Source organism: Chelonia mydas, chromosome 22, assembly GCF_015237465.2.
Source record: "Chelonia mydas isolate rCheMyd1 chromosome 22, rCheMyd1.pri.v2, whole genome shotgun sequence".
NCBI lineage: Eukaryota > Metazoa > Chordata > Testudines > Cheloniidae > Chelonia > Chelonia mydas.
Window position 1 is genome coordinate 1860632 of NC_051262.2, and position 19218 is coordinate 1879849.

A 19218-nucleotide genomic window follows, 5' to 3' on the forward strand; every position below is an offset into this window, starting at 1 on the left:
TGCACAAGATTCCATCTGGCCACTCATCGCAGGAAAGTGCATATGACTCAAAGGGGCTTACTTGGGAGGAGCAGAGGGAAGAGGCTCATGTCAAGCCCTCATGACCAAGGACTAGTGAGCATTTTCCATCAAAATACGCACCATGGGAGCAGCCACTATCAGCATCACACAGCATGTGGTGGCCCTGCCGCCAGTGTAGTCCGATACGAGACCAGCCAGAATGCCTCCTGCACGAGAAAGTCACATACTTTGTATTCTGTCAGAGCAGGGGTTTGTCCCACTGCTGCCTTTCCACACGATTTCAGGAAGGTGCTCGGGGCCCTGCAGACAGATGTTACTGTCTGGTGATCGGTTAGACCCCAGGCAGAGGAGAGAATTCCAGGCAACTCACACTGTGAGCTGGAAAACAGACGTATGCAGCAAGGGCCCAGATTCTAAACAGCTGTCACTACAAGCCAATCAGTGAGCAGAATAATAAAAATACGTGATAATAATGGGTACTTCTATTAGCACTCGCCTTCCATGGCTCTTAACATGCTTTACAAACAGGAGTCAATCCTTACAGCCCCCATGCCCCGGTGAGAAGGGCAAGTGTTACTCCCATTTTTCAGATAAAGCCCAGGCAGAGAACAGGGCCAACTTGCGACACTCGTGGTCAGAGGCACTGAGCACCCACGACTCCAGCTAGCAATGGGAGTGGTGGATGCTGAACACCTCTGGGAGTCACGCCTCATCTCAAGGTAGGCACCCAAATCAGGAGACACATTTGACAGTTTAGGTGCAACTGAGGTGGCGAAGGTCCCCCCAGGAACCCTGGTCAGAGCCAGGGATACAACTCCTCTCTGTGTCCCAGGCCTGTGCTTTAGCCACAAGTCATCATCCCTCCCTGTCCACAATGGCAACACAGCAAGCAAGAGTGAAGAATGCCAGACCTAGGATGCCACCAACATCAAAGAGCGTGGACAGGTCCCCAGCCTCCTTAGCGCCGAAGTGAGCTGCAATGAAACGAGATGCATCAACAGAGACGTTCACTTGTTAGAAGGTCAGAGCAAGCCTGAGCTCTGGCTGTGTGGTTATTCTCCTGGCATCAGGAGCCAGAGCTCGTGGGGGCTGAGACACAGGCATCCACCGATGCTGGGTATGGATCTCTTGGGAGCCAGAACAAGCTCTTGTGGATGCCCAAGAAGACGCCTTGTTCACTAGTAGCCCACTGTAAGGCACTTGCGCCCTAGACCTCAGGCACAGGACGCACTGTCACTTGCTTAATTTGGAGCAACATTTGCATCGAAACCCCATGGACCTGCCCAGCACCACGATGGGCAACACTGAGAACAGCTGGCCACAAGGGCTGAGCTGCCATTGTGGTGCACATCTGTGTCCGTCAGCTGAGGTCCCCACACACTCCTGAACCACAACCAGGTTTTCCCAGGAGACTGAACACTGGCTAGGAGGCAGAGAACACTTTCTTTCACTAGAACACGAAGAGCAAATGAGCAAGATTCCTCGGTGGGAAGCCTGCGCACTCCTGCCTGGAGTAAGGAGAATGAGAACCCTCCATCCAGAGCACACACAGTGAAGTAGTTAAATGGACATTAGTAGCTTCCTGTGACTCACCAACATTCACAATGTAGAGAGGCAGCCAATAGAGGAAAGTGTAACTGACCAGCTTTGCAAACAGCAGGCATAAGGAGAACTCCACCACACCCTGGGGAGGAGATGGAGGGGAGAAAGGTCAGTGTCAGAAAACCCCAAGACACAGAGGGGACCTCCATCCTCCCCCTTCCATCCTCTTCTTTCCTCCCGTTTGCTTTCATCCCAATCCCATACATTGGGTGCATCAGCGGTGCTAATGATCACCTTGGTCAATTAAACAGCTTCATCACACTATTTGCAGAGTTCCAGGTGTTCGGGAAGCATACGGCATATAGGGAAAGAAGAACACTGCAGACGCGGAGGGAATGTTATCCGAAGCACAACCAGACAAGGAGTTACATGGTCCCAGGGAAATGGCCCACCATTTGGATTTCTCTGACACACAAGGCACACCCACTGCACACTAATCACATTTCTAAAGCTCACATCTTAAAATAAACACCAGGAAGAGCAGCTGAGCATTGTCCTTCTGAATTTTCGATAAGTAGGACTCACACCTCACTTTTATTCATAGACTGGAGGAGGAAAACAAGCTTTCCTGCTTTTTTTTCAACTCCCAAATTGGTTTCTCAGTTTTGGAGGAGAAAGTCATGGAACTGAACTTGTTGAATAAACTGAAGTGCAGGAAGTAAAGTATTCTCTCTGCATGTGAAGAAAAGGCTACTGCCGTCAAAAGCTGGTTTAGCACTTCAACAAACTCTGCTTCCAGGTGCTTCGCCAGTGACTTCCCCCAGCTCAGTGCTTTGACTTCCTTTCGAAGTTCAGCAATGAACATGGCCTGCTTGAATTTTATTTAAATGGAAATTTTAACAGATTGTACAATTTTTAGGCCCTAGTATAGGATCTCAATTTCAAAATTTTATTTTCAATAGGTTTATTTTTAAAAATATAAATGTACTGAATTTAAATACTTTTTTTTTTAAAGCACAATAGTTGATTTTGTATCTCTGCTGCTGTGTCTAGGGTTGCCAACCCTCCAGGATTGTCCTGGAGTCTCCAGGGATCAGAGATTAATCATTAATTGAAGATTATGTCATGTGATGAAACCTCCAGGAATACATCCAACTAAAGCTGGCAACCCTAGCGGTGTCTCCATGCCTCCCTTTCCACTCTGTACAATGGGGACAGTGGCACTACCCTGCCTCACGCGGGTTGAGAGGATACAAGGAGATTGTGAGGTGCTCAGTTACTGCAGTAACAGAGGCCATATGGAACACAGATGGGTGGGGGAAGGCACCAAGGCCCCTCTGGGGAGGCCTGGTAGCAGGCGGTCGGGGAGCACACAAAGCAGTTGGGAGAACCCTGGTTTGAGGGGATGGGAGAGAGTGGTGCACACCCTTGGGGCTAGCCCCTCCTATTGGGGCCCTGGACAGTCAGGGCTGCTCTTAAGGACCAGAGACTCAGACCCATTGTGCAGAGGGTGCTGCACATCCGGTTCTGTAATCCGGTCAGTCACTGGGTCCCCAAGGTTAACTCCTCCCCCTCTAGGAGGCAGGGGCTCCCGTCTTGTCACACAGAGTCTGATAGGCCAGTGTTTTGCCTGTGTCTGTTCTTGTCATTAGCTGAAAGACAAAGCTAGTCCTTGCCTTTTGCTAGTAAGCATCCTTTATTCCTTTCAGATGATGTTATGGTATCCTTTCGTACGGAGGATACTCTTCCAGGGGAAGGGACTCCGATTACTTGGAATGGCCGGGTAATAGTACTGGGGGATTTCATCATTAGAAATATTGATAGCTGGGTTTGTGATGAACAGAACAGGGCAATTTTATCTAGTGATCCATCCCCTGTCATTCAGTCCCAGCTTTGAGCAGTCAGAGATTTAGGACACCCAGAGCATGGTTAATCACAGAATCATAGAATATAAGGGTTGGAAGACACCCCCTGGACTAGGGGGTTTGGTCCATTGATGGCCACTGATGGACCTGTCCTCCATGAAAAAGAGTCCCATTCAATGCATCACATGAAGGCAGACAACTAAATACGGACACATTTTATAAGTGCTTATATACAAATGCTAGAAGTCTAAATAATAAGATGAGTGAACTTGAGTGCCTGGTATTAAATGAGGATATTGATATAATAGGTATGATGATAATCAATGGGACGCAGTAATACCATGGTGCAAAATATACAGGAATGGCAGAGTATGTCTTGCTGGTGGGGAAGTGGCACTATACATGAAAAAAAGCACCGAGTCAAATATAGTAAAAATATTAAATGAATCAAACTATACCATAGAATCTTGAATAATAAGAGTATAGCAGAAGGAATACACTATTAACCACCACCTAACCAAGATGGTGACGCTTACTGTGAAATGCTCCAGGAGATTAAAGAGGCTACAAAAATAGAAAACTCAGTAATAATGGGGGATTTCAACTATCCCTATATCGACTGGGTACATGTTACTTCAGGATGAGATGCAGATAAAATTTATAGAGACCTTACATGACTGCTTCTTGGAGCAGCTAATCCTGGAACTCAAAAGGGGAGAGGCAATTCTTGATTTAGTCCTAAATGAAGTGCAGGATGGTTCAAGACGGGAATATAGCTGAACCGCTCAGTAACAGCGACCATAATATAATTCAAGTTAACATCCTGGGGGGGGGGGGGGGGGGGGGGAGAAATACCAAAGAAACCCACCCCAGTAGCACTTAGCTTCATAAAGGGGAACTACAGAAAAATGAGGAAGCTAGTTAAACAGAAATTAAAAGAAACAGTGACAAAGGAGAAATATCTGCAAGCTTCATGGAAACTTTTAAAAACACCATAATAGAGGCGCAAATTAAATGCATACCCCAAATTAAAAAAAGGAAAATAGGTGGTTGGAGGCAAAAAGACACGCTTTAAAAATTGGAGGTCAAATCCTACTCAGGAAAATAGAAAGGAGCATAAACTCAGGCCTGGTCTACACTACAGAGTTCTATGTGAGGCAGCTTACATGGATTTAACTCCGAAAGCATCTTCACTAAAATGTAGCTCCCACCAATGTAACTTGCCCACTACACCGATTTAATAACTCCACCTTGGTGAGAGGCATAGTGCTGAGGTCAATGTAGTTAGGTTGACGCAGTGCCAGTATAGACACTGTGTTGTCTACATTGACTGGTGAGGCCTTTCAGAAACTATCCCACAACGCCCCACACTAACAGTTAAATCGGTGCAAGCACTCCTGGTGAGAGCGCACACCGCCGACACAAGGAGAGTAGCATGGACGTGCAAAAGCAATTTAGTTACTTGGGTGGCTGTACAATGATGTACCTTAGGTTGACTTAATTTTGCTGTGTAGACTTGCCCTCAGGCAAGTCAAGTATAAACGTATAAGTAGGAGGGTCACAAAATAATCTGAACAACAACAACAACTAGCAAAAGACACAAAAACTACCAGACACAAAAATAAATAAATAAATACAATAAAATAAAACAAAAACAACAACATTAGAAGCAGGAAGCCTGCCAAACAATCAATGGACGATCGAGGTGCTAAAGGCCTTAATACAGGATGTCTGTTGCAGAGAAGCTAAATTAATTTTTTGCATTGGTCTTCACTGCAGATAATGAGGGAGATTCCCAGACCTGAGCCATTCCTTTAAGGTGACAAATCTGAGGAGCTGTCTCTGACTGAAGGGTCAGTGGAGGAGGTTTTGGAACAAATTGATAAATTAAACAGTAATAAGTCACCAGGACCAGATGGGATTCACCCTAGAGTTCTAAAGGAACTCAAATGTGAAACTGCAGAACTACTAACTGTGATATGTAACCTATCACTTAAATCAGACTCTGTACCAGATAACTAGAGGATAGCTAATGTGACATCAATATTTTAAAAAGGCTCCAGAGGCGATCCTGGCAATTACAGGCCAGTAAGCCTAACTTCCGAACCAGGCAAATTGATTTAAACTACACTAAAGAACAGAATTATCAGACACACAGATGAACACAGTTTGTTGGGAAAGAGTCAACACAGCTTTTGTAAAGGGAATTCATGCCTCACCAATCTATTAGAATTCGTTGAGGGGGGTCAAACACACACATGGACAAGAGTGATCCAGTGGATATAGTGTACTTGGACTTTCAGAAAGTCTTCGACAAGGTCCCTCACCAAAGGCTCATAAGCAAAGTAAACTGTCATGGAATAAAAAGGAAAGTCCCTCTCATGGATCAGAAACTGTTAGAAAGATAGGAAAGAAAGGGTAGGAATAAACGGTTAGTTTTCACAATGGAGAGAGGCAATAGCAGGCCCCCATAAGGATCTGTACTGGGACCAGTGCTGTTCAAGATATTCATAAATGATCTGGGAAAAGGGGTAAAGAGCGAGGTGGCAAAATTTGCAGATGACACAAAATTGCTCAAGATAGTTAAGTCCAAAGCAGATTGGGAAGATCTACAAAGGGATCTCACAAAACTGGGTGACTAGGCAAGAAAATGGCAGATGAAATTCTGTGTCGATAAATGCAGAGTAAAACACAATGGAAAACATAATCCCAACTATCCATACAAAATGATGGGGTCTAAATTAGCTGTTACCATTCAAGAAAGAGATCGTGGAGTCGTGGATAGTTCTCTGAAAACATCTGCTCAATGTGCAGCAGCAGTCAAAAAAGCTCATGTTAGGAACCATTAGGACAGGGATAGATAATAAAACAGAAAATATCATAATGCCACTATATAAATCTACAGCATGCCCATACCTTGAATATTGTGTGCAGTTCTGGTCACTCCATCTCAAAAATAATATATTAGAATTGGAAAAGGTACAGAGAGCAGGGCAACAAAAATGACTGGAGCTTCCATATGGAGAGAGATTAATAAGACTGGGACTCTTCAGCTTGGAAAAGAGACGACTAAGGGGGACAGGTAAGAGGTCTATAAAATCTTGACCGGTGTGGAGAAGCTGAATAGGAAAGTGTTATTTACCCCTTCACATAAACACAAGAACCAGGGGTCAACCAATGAAATGAATAGGCAACAGGTTTAAAACAAACAAAAGGAAATACTTCTTCACACAACGCACAGTCACCCTATGGAACACGTTGCCAGGGGACACTGTGAAGGCCAAAACTATAATGGGGTTCAAACAAGAAGTAGGTAGGTTCATAGAGGACAGGTCCATCAATGGCCATTAACCATGCTCTCGGTGTCCTAAACCTCAGACTGCTAAAAGCTGGGACTGAATGACCTGGGATGGATCACTAGATAAAATTGCCCTGTTCTGTTCATTCCTGCTGACACTTGCCACTGTGGGAAGTCAGGGTCCTGGGTTAGATGGATCTTGGTCTGACCTAATACGGCCATTCTCATGTTCAGCTACAGGTCAGCTTGGACTTCACCTCAGCCTGTGCCGGCGTATAGTAAGTGGCATCCCAAATCCCACAGGACATTAGCCCCCTGTTCAGAATACTCTGGACCCACAAGCAGCCTGGTTCTTCTACTCACAGGTATCCTGAGGGCTCCTAAGAAGCTGATGGCTTCTGGCTGCTCAGCTGGTTCTCTGGGACACACTGAAGAATCGATAGTGTTCTCTCGGATACAGCTCCCATCATCAGTGGAGAGCGTCACTTCAGGGTCTCTCTCCTCTGATTCCTCCGATTCTGTCTGAAACCAGATTAGCAGTTTACACTCAGGCACAGCTGGAGCAGAGTGTGCCCATACCCTGGCCTGGCACACCTGTCAAGCCCAGCCCAGCCCACCCTTTGGTTGCAGGTACAGCTTATTCTCACACTCAGACCCGTCAGTATAACGGGATGAAGTATTGCACAGCCACATAGCTGCGAAACAAGCCTGCTGTTTCAGGGCCAGGCATTATAGGCCCACGTGTAGGGCTCTCACTCCTCGGGTCAAAAGTCTCAGCTCTCGTTTAAAAAGAAACAAAAACACAAACACACAACAAAAACTGCTTCTAGCCCTTATGGCTGCAAACACTCAGGTCATGTTTCCAAGGTGAACCAAGGCAGTGACACCTGCCTGAGTTTGCAGACAGCCTGAAATAATAGCTGACAAATGAGCTATGCCATTCATTTCAATGGATTTGTTAACAGTGAAAGCCACAGCTGGGCTGGGGGGAGGGGCCCTGCCATCACCACCAGAACAGGGGCCCTCACTGCTGTCACCCCATCATCAGTTCTCATGGGGTGATGTCAGCAGAGCCCATCCCCCAAAGTTCTCTGCTCAGGGGAGTGGAGGCAGAGTCCTCACTGCTCAGGCAGCCCCAGGTTCCCAGAAGACAGAGCAGTGATTTTCAGTTTTCCCAGAAAGGAGGGTGGTAGCCCTACATGACTCCAACCAACTCACATGGGCAGCCCCTGCCAACACTGCTCCAATCAGGGTGAAGTCCCAATGCCAGGCTGAGGCTGTGCCAAGGACTCCAAGCTGCCTTAACCTGGCTCTGGGTTTGAGAGATTGACAGGACTAGGGGCTTGTCTACATGGGATGTTATACCAGTATAGTTCTGCTGGTAAATTCTAGTGCCATAGTGGAATAAGAATGTCCACACAGGAAGTTATACTGAATACAGCAGTGTCATTATACCAGTACATTTCTCTGGGTAGACCAGCCTTAATAGAGCAGGAATGTGGCAGGCCATGGCTGAAGCACGTACCAAGGTGCACTGGAGTCCATCACTGGAAACGTGGGGTAATTCAGCTCAGGAATGAGCTTGCACATTGACAGTTACACCTGCCTGTGGCCGGTGCTGCTAATCCCACTGCCCGAGAACTGGACACACATCAGGCTGTGTCCGAGTTTCAAGAGGAAAACTTGCAAATAGTATAAACTCTCCCTCCCTCCCCCCACCCCAGCTTTTCTGTTTGTTCCGGGGGGTGGAGGGAGGAGGAAGAGATAAGGGGGAAAACCTGAAAGGTTCAGTTTCTATCAAGGCTGCATGAGGCTGGGGGGAGGGAGAAGGTGGGTTTAAAAAGCTTTCCCTGAAGTTTCATTTTAGAAAAAAGTTCATTAAGAAAAAAGAAAAAAAAAAAAAAAAAAAGTCAAGCAGCTGTCAGCAGCCCTTCTTAGGTTCTGCCAAAGAGCTGCCTCGTCAGTCTACTCATGCACATCAGCTTGGCACCCTCGCTAACTGATGTGTCTCTAGCCCTGAAAAGTGCTCTGAGTGAGGAAGGCCACACGGCTAATGAAAGTAGGAAAGCTCAGAGCACCACCTGTGTCATGGGATCAATGTGCCTCCGTCAAGGCAGCTGAACAGGGGACATGCCAAGAACATTACAATACATCTCCACACAGGTTTCCTGGGGAAATATGTTGTTACACAGGTTATTTATAGATTCCAGCCAGTGAACTACACAACAGCACACGAGCCAGAGCTCAACAGCCAAAGCATCAGGAGCACCCTCATTGAGAGATCCTGCATCTCTGGTTAACTTGTACCATTCCCATGGCTATGGCTGCACATCGGAGCTTTTGCCCTACCACAGCAGAGTGAATTGCTGCAATCTCCCTTGCTAGCCCTACACCAGGGAAATGGGAAGCTGGGGTTTGGAACCGTGTTCCCTGGAAATGGTTCTGCCCTTGCTGAGAGGGGAAGAGGAAACCCTGCCTAGCCCCGGATTGCTCAGAGAGCTTGGAAAGGAAGTTAACTTACATGGTGTAGAGGTGGGTTGCAGTCAACGTCTTCAGGATCTGAAAGAGAGAGAGATTCCATGTGACTGCCACACACAACAACCCCCTTGCATCCTCCCGTTACCTCAGCACATGCATAACAGCCAGTGTGGGAAGCTAATCCAGCAGTCCCTAGTCTGTAGCATGTGTGCAGCCCGCCCCACGGGACAAGAGCTTTCCTGTGCACTAACTCAGGAGCCCCACAACTAGGAAAAGGAGAGTGCAAACCCTGGCGCAGTGTGCCCCAGCATTTCATGCTACAAGACCTGAAGAGGCCCCAATTACAGCAATCTGAAAAGCAGGTCCAAGATTTAGCAGTGATGGCAAAGCCGAGGCTTGGCAGCAGCTCGCAGTAAAGGTGACTTTAGAGACCAGTGACTATATTTCCTGAAGCGAAGTGAACTGGAAGACCCCAAGTGTTCCCAAAGGGCTCATTTCCCCTCTATTTTCCAGCTGCAGAGATGAGTGGGAAAGGGCCTTGGCTTTTATGGGGAACATGCCTGGCGGGCAGCAGATCTACACACCCCTAGGGGAGCTCTGAGACCAGAGCACTAAATTCACTCCCTTTCTAGTGCTGGCAGTAAAAGCTTAGCGGACACATTTCAGGTCAGCCATGCAGAGCAATAGTGTGGCCAGGATAGGGAAGCAGTTGTATCATCACTTGCCACTAGATGGCAATAGCCATTTGCTGTTTCCATACAAAGTGCTCCGAGTCTGAACTTTAAAGGTGCTCTGTGAGCTGTCTGAACCGCATGGGGCAAGAGACACAAAGGGTCAGATTGACAAAGGTAACTAGGCACCTAAAGATGCAGAGAGGTACCTAATAACATAAGAAAGGCCAGACTGCGTCAGACCAATGGTCCATCTAGCCCAGTATCCTGTCTTCCAACAGATGCCAATGCCAGGCGCTTCAGAGGGACTGAACAGAACAGGGCAATTTATTGAGTGACCCATCCCGTCGTACAGTCCCAGCTTCTGGCAGTCACAGGCTAGGGACACCCTGAGCATGTGGTTGCCTCCCTGCCCATCTTGCAAACAGCTGTTGGTGGACCTATCCTCCATGAACTTAGTTAATTCTTCTTTGAACCCAATAAAAAGAAAAGGAGTACTTGTGGCACCTTAGAGACTAACCAGTTTATTTGAGCATGAGCTTTCGTGAGCTACAGCTCACTTCATCGGATGCAACATTGAACCCAATGATACTTTTGGCCTTCACAACATCCCCTGACAAGGAGTTCAACAGGTGCCTAATGGGGGTCAGGTGCCTAACTTGGACTCTTTTGTACATCCCACTAGGCACCTCTTTGCATCTTTAGGTGCCTCAATACCTTTGTAAGTCAGGGTCTGGCCCAAAGTTCCCTTCAGCTTTGGGGTCCCCACACATCACATCACAGCAGCGCATGGTGTGAGGATTCTCATGGAATCTGACTAGGAGGCTTTTCCCTTAGGTGACCCCATGTTCCCCAAAGAGCTTTGAAAGCTGTCCCCACTGTAAGGTACCATGCCTCCAGCAGAGACCTTTGTGGCTGCAAGGGGGTGTATGAGCTCCCAGGAACTCTCCCCACTGCTGTCCCTGCTTCACTTCTCTGGATGTCAAGATGCTCCTTTGCACTCCTTCCAATGTAAGAGTTCAACCCTACAGCAGACAGCTTCCTGGCTTCACATGGCTGCAGAAGCCCCACACAGCAGCTGTGAAATACTAAGAAAAGGAGGACTTGTGGTTGGAAGTGGGCCCCTGCTTTGTGCGGCTTTCCCTATGGCTATCTCCCACGCTGCCGACTTACTGCTCTGCGGGCCAGTTAAAAAGACGTTCAGCACCTCACCAGCATGTGCCACCATGGAGAGAGGCTGCCAGGGCTTGAGGGACAAGAGATTTTTCAGTCACTGCCCTCGGGCATGGCTCTTCTAGGACCTCATGTTCCCTGGAGAGCCAAACCCCTTTCCAAGGTTTTCATTCTTGCTATTGGCCCATCATTTTCTAGTGTTTCCCCAGAGAGCCTCCACATGGCCATGCAGCACTGTACTACAGAGGACAGTCCCACAGGGACTACCAAAGGGAGATAAGCCTTTCAAGCTCTAAAGTCAACACTGAGTCCATGAGAACTGCTCTGACACCACCTACTGGTTCCACCCAGGCCACTGTACAGCCATCAGATAAGGACTTTGGAACCCGGGTCTTTAGCTCAGTAACAAGTGTTGGCTCTTTCCGTAGATAACCTGTGCCCAGGTTATCCTCGCTCAGAATTCATCAGCTCAACGAGATATTGTAGAATAATCAGTTTTTGGTCTGTCAAGACTCTGCTCTTCACAGTTAGAGCTCTGCCAGCTAGCTCTCATTGACACTGATCTCACAAACGCCGGCGAGACTAGCATCATTCGTAAAACCCAGTTCCTGGGGAGAGTACTCCGACAGCCTGAATCCACAGCCCATGGATATTCTCCAGCACCAACTGGTTCCATCTGCCATTTCCACCAACGCTCCTGCCAGGGAACTGGTTTGCTAGAGGGTTCTCAGACACCAGCACAAAGGGGACGGCACCCTGCCAGAGGTCAAGCCAATACTGAAGGGAGGTTTCAGGGTCATTCACCAGCTATCCCAGTGTCCTAGAGCTGAAAGGCTTCAGATGCCAGCCCTAAATATTGAATACAGCCAGTTCTCTCCTCGTCACTACGGAGCTGCACCAGGCACTGTCCTCCCTGAAGAGGCTACTGGGAAGCTAACCTCTCTGCCACGAGCTGTATCCACCTTTCCCTCCCCCATGCCAGCAGAATGCTGCAGCATGGCTGCAGGAGGTTATGACGAAGCATCTAGGCCCAGCTCACACTCACATTCAACAAGGAATAAGAAGCAGATGATTCCCATGACTGCAATGATGATCCCAGGCACGATGAAAGACAGGCCCCAGGCTGACGAAACCCACACTCCAGCGATCAGGGACCCCAGGATGTTCCCTACAGAGGTATGGGAATTCCAGATGCCCATGATCAGACCTCTCCTGATGAAGGACAAGAGGGAAACCATTAGTACAGCATTTCTGCGGTGCTTGCCAGTTATGACCATTTATTGGGATAGACTCTAGTGGATATGAGACTCTTCCATGTAAGCCCTCAATGTCCCGCCATTTCTTCCACACCCAGGCCCTATACCCCAGCAGCTAAGAAAGGGGTTCTCAGCTCAGCTGATGGGGACAAATGTGTGAGCAGGAACCAGGGCACACTCTCTCCTGTTCCAATCAGCCATGCCAATTTGGGGGGAGGGGGGAAGCAGAGGGGATTTGGCCAGTGGGTGTGAACATGGCAGGGTCCAGTAAGAAGTACCCTGCACCAAAGACTGGGCCAACCTAACCCAAGAGGGGACCTGAGAAAGCTGGTGCTGTATATCCTCCTCTCTAGGAGGAAGGGCCCACAAATTTGGGAACTGAGCCTTGCTCACGTTTTTCCAAGGTAAGGGCATGCATTAGTGATGTGACTGTGTGCAGCCCCCACTATTGCTTGAAATGGACGATAATGGGCCAGTAGTTCGTAACCAGCAATTTCACTCTGGGTAGCACCGTTCCTATATACCGCGAGGGCCCAAACACATCAGAGCTTAGCAACAGAGATACAGTTAACAAAGTAGCAATCAAGGAAAAGCCAAAACTAGGGGGCATGAGCAAGCCAGAAGAGACAGTCACAGCTAAGGTCTCTCAGCTGTAAAATCAGAGAGAGGCAAAGATCCACGAAGGCAGCTACAGGTGGCCGTATCGGCAAAGGAGAAGCATGAACAATGGTGTGACTGTGAAGCAACATAAAAGAGGCCCATGAGCAGATGAGAGCTGGGCTGCTTTGAGTCCATGGAGTTTTAAAAACAAGGAGGGATACCTCAGAACTGGCTCCCACACAAATGATAAAGTGTTTAAGGATAGGCTCCTGCTCTGTATGCGCAGAAGGGGATGTTACATTTGGCAGTGGCTGGACTCTGGCATGTTAAGGGAGGGAGCCGCAGCAGTCAAGGGAGAGGAAATGAAGGCCTGGATGAGGACGGCAGCAGCGAACACAAGCAAGGGGGAGGATATGCAGATTTATAGCCACAGAAACAGGGAAGGAGGAAAATTCTCCAAAACCAAAGTTATGGCCAGTGAGGACAAGTGGGGGGCTGGCACCCTGGGGAGCGATGGCAGAGACAGGCTCCTGCATGACCAGTTTGCAGGGTGTGTGCTCATCACCCCATCTGACCATGACAGAGGGCCCAGCAGGTGCAACACATATGATCACTAGTTGCTGACATATACAATAAGGTGGCAATGGCTTATCAAGGCATTGCTGGGTAAACAAACATTCTTCTCAGCACTGATGACTTACCAAGACAGGCCCTCAGTGCTGGAACAAGTCAGGAATCTCTGCCCCAAAGCACTGACAGGCAGCTATGTGGAGTGGAAGGAACATAGGGAGACATGCAGTGTGCACAGAGCTTACATTGGCAAATGGCTCAGGGTAGCTGCCTCTTTAATGGTGCTACAATCCTCGCTGGGAAGCCTCAGCATTTTAGGGTCTCCCCTGCCACACAAAAAAAGCTGTATTGTAGGACCTGGTGTGAGTTTCAGGCCAGGCCTTGACAGTGCCACCATGACCAAAGTTAGTCCAGAGGTTTCTTTGCCGGGTGTCGTTTCCTGCCACTGCCAGGGTGTGAATCAGGCACTTCCTCAGGGGATGGGATTAAGCAACAAACACTTGAGAGAAGCCACAACAAAAAGCCTGAGAGATTAAGAAACAGACTCACTTCCCCTTTCCGAACCAGTTCCCAACGCACGTCACCACGGATGGCCAGCCAGTCGTCTGCACCAAACCGTTGCAGATCTAGTGGGGAGACAGCAGGTGTGTCAAGAAGCCATGCAACAGGGTCACAATGTCAGACTGTGCTATCTCCTATCCCCGCCCGTGGAAAGTTTCGTCCTTCACTAGGACAGAGGTGTTCTCATTAGCCCATCACAGATATCCACCACCCGAATCAGTGCCTTACACCTTGACCATGCTCAGGCCATTCACTCCAGCCAGCCTCCCCACCCCAAAGGAGAAGCTCTGTCTGAGGCATCTCAAGACATCCCTACCTGACCATTTCTTCTGGATTTTAGGGTTGCCACTGGTTACCGAGGTAAATGCAGAGCTAACTCAGTACAGGAGCATGGTGGCAAACTGAGCAGTTTGAAATCATACCTCAGTACCAGGCAATTCTGGCGAAATATAGGAAAGAAAGAAATCCCTCTCCCTGCAAGGGGGAAAGGAAGTCATTCTAGAGCCAGAGGTGAGACTCATCAGTGCAGATGCTGTCTAGTAAACAGTCTACCATCCAAAGCAGTGCCTACGTCCTATGGGGTTACTCGTGCCATACTGCCCAAGTAACTTGAGCCTCCTGGGGAAAGGCAGTGCATTTTCCATGGCCCACTAGTCCATTTTCTCCAAAACCCTGGCTGCTCAGGGAGTCAAGTATGCAGTCGTTCTGAAGGGCTGGTGCCCAAGTTAAAAGCATGCCAGTCCCACCCTCTCCATGCAGTAGTAGGGAAGGCCAATGAGTAGTGCAGGTACACTTTCACCCCAATCAGTAAAGGGAACTATGCAGGGCAGGTTTCAGAAACGCTACAAGGACATTCATGGAGCTACCATAGGAAGTAGGCCTCCATCTGGATGGAGCTGCAGGCATTCACTGCAGAGGGACACAACATCCACTAGCTCTTGTTGTCTCCACAGATCTCTGCTCGTAGTGGAAGAGGCTGTTTCCTTCACTAAAGGGAAACACTGCAGTGCTCTTTGGAAAACACTAGTCCCTGATGCCAAATCGGACAGGCCAAAACCAGACGCCTAAAGTTCACTCCCAAGTACGTATTTTTGACTCCTAAACAAAATGGCTGATTTTCAAACATGCTGAGCACCCAACAGCCCCCTAGTAATTCGGCACTTCTGACAAGTCAGGACATTTATTCCAGAACCTAAATACAGACTGGGCAGATTAACTTTAGGTTCCTGCTTTTGAAAATTGTGGCCTTAATCCTCAGAATCCCTCACCCCATGCAGTTGGCTGGAGGTGTGCAGAAGCAGGGAGCTTGTCACTTGCCCAAGGTCATGCAGTGAGTCAATGAGAGAGCTGGGATTAGAACTCTTAATCCCAGGCTCCATATTCAGCCCAATATCGCCTCCCTTGTGCCCAGGGCTGACTGCTCCAGTATGTCTGGGATGCTGAAAGCACCCACCCTTTTCAGTGAGTAGCTGGTATGTTTTCCCTGCTGGGCCATTTTATATGCATCAGGAACGTAAGCTACTGATGTACCCGACCTGGAGGCTGGGAATCCCTGCAGTGCCTAGCAATGCTTTCTCGGGGGTTCAGTGATATTTCTGTCTGAATGTCATTCCAGGAGCTGAACTTTCAAATTATTTTGCCTTATTTCAATACCACAGTGTTTTCCAACTGCCCCCACCACCTAGGGAATGAGGAGAGCCTTGGATCTAAGGCACGAGATTACTGAGCAGATTCTCAGTCTGCCACTAACTCGCTGTGTAACCTTGGACAAGTCACTTCTCTCTGTGCCCTCGTTTTCCATTTGTAAACTGGCGTTAATAAACCTGACCCACTTCACAGGGAGGCTGTGAGGCTAAACTTGTTAAAGTGTAGAAGGTTCATCAAGTCATGCTCAGCATCCCAGTCACTCCTGTAAATAAAGCCAGAACCACCCTGAGACATGAAAATAGGTGTATGAAAGCACTGGGAGTAGGAGGTGGGCGGGGGGGAGGGGAAGTGTCTCTGCACTTAGAAGGAGGCCTGTGTTTGAAGCACAAGATCCTGACTCATGAGACAGCCTAAAACATCCACTTAGGAAGCACAGGCATGTCAAAACACAACATGTGAGCAGTACACAAACGAGGCCTTTAACCCAGGCAGCTGCCCTCTGGATTCCAAAGCTGCAATTAAGGTGTGCACTGCTGGTTGGGAATTCATCCTTTAATAGGTAGTAATATCCAGGGCCCCACCCAGGGCCCCACCAATAGCCAGCTCATTGTGAAATGCTTCCCTAGCATTGCTTGGGAGAACAGAAACTCTGCCAGTAGCAACAGCTTTGCTGAAATCTGAGCAGCTTCACCGCAGCCCTGGAAGTCAAGGTTTCTCCATTGTGAGGAATGGTGCCTCCGTCTGCAGCTGGGATATATTTGGGAGTCAAGTTTTGCTGCACCCCGCGTCAAATTGGCAGGTCTGACGGCATATTTCTTATCAGAGAAACTGGAGCAGGGAACTGGAACAGGAACCTGCAATTACAGGTTCAGGAAACACGGCTGTTGCCAGTAGGTTACGTTTCATCAGCACGGGTGCCAGTTGCCTCTGGTACAGGCTGTCTGGTGAACCAGAGATTTGCAGTGCTGCATCTGGGACATCAGTGTTCGGAAATATCCATACTTCCTGCTACTTGCTCTCCACTGGCAATGGACAGAGCCAGTGGGTCAGGGACATTTCCCTACTCTCCTGTAATGTGGCACATCTAGGGAACTTTTACAGGTTGTTTTCTGTTAATAGGGCCCCTCCGTTTCCTGTTTCTACCTGAGGGCCACAGAGAGGTCTGGGGCGTGCACCAGCTGGACCCCAGATGAAGTGCCTGAGATAGCAACATTCCTCTGAATGGAGTTATTTAGCTTTTGGTTTCTTCCAGTGGTTCATAGCAAGAGGGTTTGAGGAGGGAATCTCAAGAACAGGAACAACTGTTTTTGATCCAGGCCCTATCAGCTTGCAGAGAATATCTGTGCGGCCTACTCTGGATGAATCAGAGTGGAGGAGATGAACGTCTCTCCAATCCTGAAGGAGAAGCAGCCTTGGCACTGCTCTGTAGCCTGGGTCTCCCTCGAGGAACACAGTCTGCCAGTTCTAGTCACTTGCTAGTTTTTCCATACTGGTCATTCTGCTCCAGCCTGGCTGCTGTAAGTTTGGGAGCATTTCAAGCCTCCCATTTCTTAAAATGTCCTAGGAAGTGCCCTGTTCTTGCTAGCACTTTGGAACAACCACATTAGAGAGAGCTCCTGGAGAATCCACTGCAGACTTCACACTGACTCAGGACACCATGGAAAGTTTCTGCATGCTTAAGCAGATGCCTGGCCATGCCAAGTGTATCTGCTACCTTGCTTGTTCTTTCATACTGGGATGGGGGGGAGGGGGACGGGGACAGAACAGGTTTGTGGTTTTGCTTTGCATTCCTGGCTCTCTGGGCTGGTCAGAGGAACTGAACCCCAAGCTGGTTTAAGAGCAGGTTAGACAAACACCTGTCAGGAATGGTCTAGATCATATTTAGTCCTGCCATGAGAGCAGGAGACTGGACTAGATGACCTCAAGGTTCCTACCAGTTCTATGGTTCTATGATCACATCAAAGGCTGCAGAAATAAGTACTGAAAAGAAACCATCAGGCAGGACAAAGAGAAACTCCCGAAGTTACTGAGAAACTCACACTCAAAGGATGCTGAGGATTCCCCTCGGGAAACTCAGCCTTTTGTAATGATCACACATTAGGCTGCTCCCATTAAACCAGGACATTTAATTACAGCTTTGCCAATGCACAGATTTAAGGCCATTATGATAAACTATTCTGCCCTCTTACACAATGCAGGCCAGAGCTTCCCTCCAGTAATTCCTGCACTGAGCCCCGTCACTTGTGGCCGAGTTAGCGCATCGCTTTTAGCGGGAAGTCCGATATGGTTTAAAGATTCCAAGTGGCTGAGAAGCACCACGTACCTGCAGAGAGGAATTCCAAAGAAACTCTTGGCTTGCTGATTGCACACAGACTCTTCAGAGGTACTGAACTCCCTGCTCTGCACAAGGGATTTCCAGAGAGTGAAAATCCAGCCAATAGATGGCACCCAATGTTGTGGTCAGCGAAGCATTTCAGAACAGACGGTAAATGAAGGCCAGGGACTCCTTACCTGGATGATGACGTAGTACCAGAGAACATGGATTTCCCAGAAGTAGGCCAGGCCAAACAAGGAAGTGAACACTCCACTCAGCACCATCCCTCCCGACAGGTAATAGCGCAGTGGAAGGCGCTCACCAAAGATGCCGCTGCACAGAGGAGGGGGAGGAGGGGAAAGAGCATTAACAGCCACCCACATGCATTCTGCCAGCTCAGCAATACTTTATACAAGGGCTGGTGCCTTACCTCTGGGAACCAGGGGCTGGGACATGCTTATGGAAGGCTACAGCCTTCCCAGCTCTGTGAAATGCGAGGCCCATCTCTGCATGCAGCAGGGCTGAAGGGGCTGTCTGAACTCCAGGGACACAGAGCTACTTTCCTCCCAAGCAGGAACAAAACTCAGAACCAAACCAAAAATGCCATCCTGATCCTCTCACCCGTGAGCAGAATGAGCCTTAGATGGGGCCTTCTATCTCCTCACCATGGCACCTTCCTAATATTCCGCTCTTTGAGTCCCCCTCCCCTCTCAATGGCTCTGGTTGTCTCAGTGTGGATTGCTGAAGTCATATCTCACAGGCATTGGGCCATGTTACCATTTATGTGCCATCTTGGCTGAGGCCAGCTGCCATAAGTCACCAACCCAATGCAGAGTCCCCAGGACAGACCTAGTACATGGTCTCCTCCCAGCTGCACCTAAACCGAAGACCACCCTGCCATCCCACTCAGGCCAGATCAACACAGAAACCAACCTGACCTCTCAAACAGGCTGGACACATTTCAGATAGAAACCCCTGCAACTGCCGTCACAAACAGCAAACTGATAAGAAACCTGCTAAAGTGCCCACAGCCTGTAGCACCCGTGATGGATGCTTTACCAAGCTGGAGCTTAAGTCATTTCTTAACCCCACAGGGTTATTTTCCGGGGCAGGGGAAGGGTAAACGCCACTCAAAATCATCATCATAACCCAACAGCAAGCTCCAATAGAGGGGAGAGTCTGCATTCTAGGAACAGAACAAAGTGGCTGGAATTCCAAGCTA

The 19218-nt window shown here is 48.6% G+C and overlaps 1 protein-coding gene across 2 annotated transcripts in view; it reads right to left on the bottom strand.

Annotated features, from left to right (window-relative positions):
• Positions 1–19218, bottom strand: part of SLC37A2 (solute carrier family 37 member 2) — a 59782-nt gene that overhangs the window by 13455 nt on the left and 27109 nt on the right. For both annotated transcript variants that reach the window (XM_043534069.1, XM_037882385.2), the window contains exons 5-12: positions 18194–18329; positions 14024–14100; positions 12094–12260; positions 9248–9285; positions 7090–7248; positions 1615–1705; positions 933–995; positions 142–227 (exon numbers count right to left, since the gene is read on the bottom strand). In XM_043534069.1, coding sequence (XP_043390004.1) covers positions 142–227; positions 933–995; positions 1615–1705; positions 7090–7248; positions 9248–9285; positions 12094–12260; positions 14024–14100; positions 18194–18329 — 817 coding nt within the window. The remainder of the gene's footprint in view (positions 1–141; positions 228–932; positions 996–1614; positions 1706–7089; positions 7249–9247; positions 9286–12093; positions 12261–14023; positions 14101–18193; positions 18330–19218) is intronic.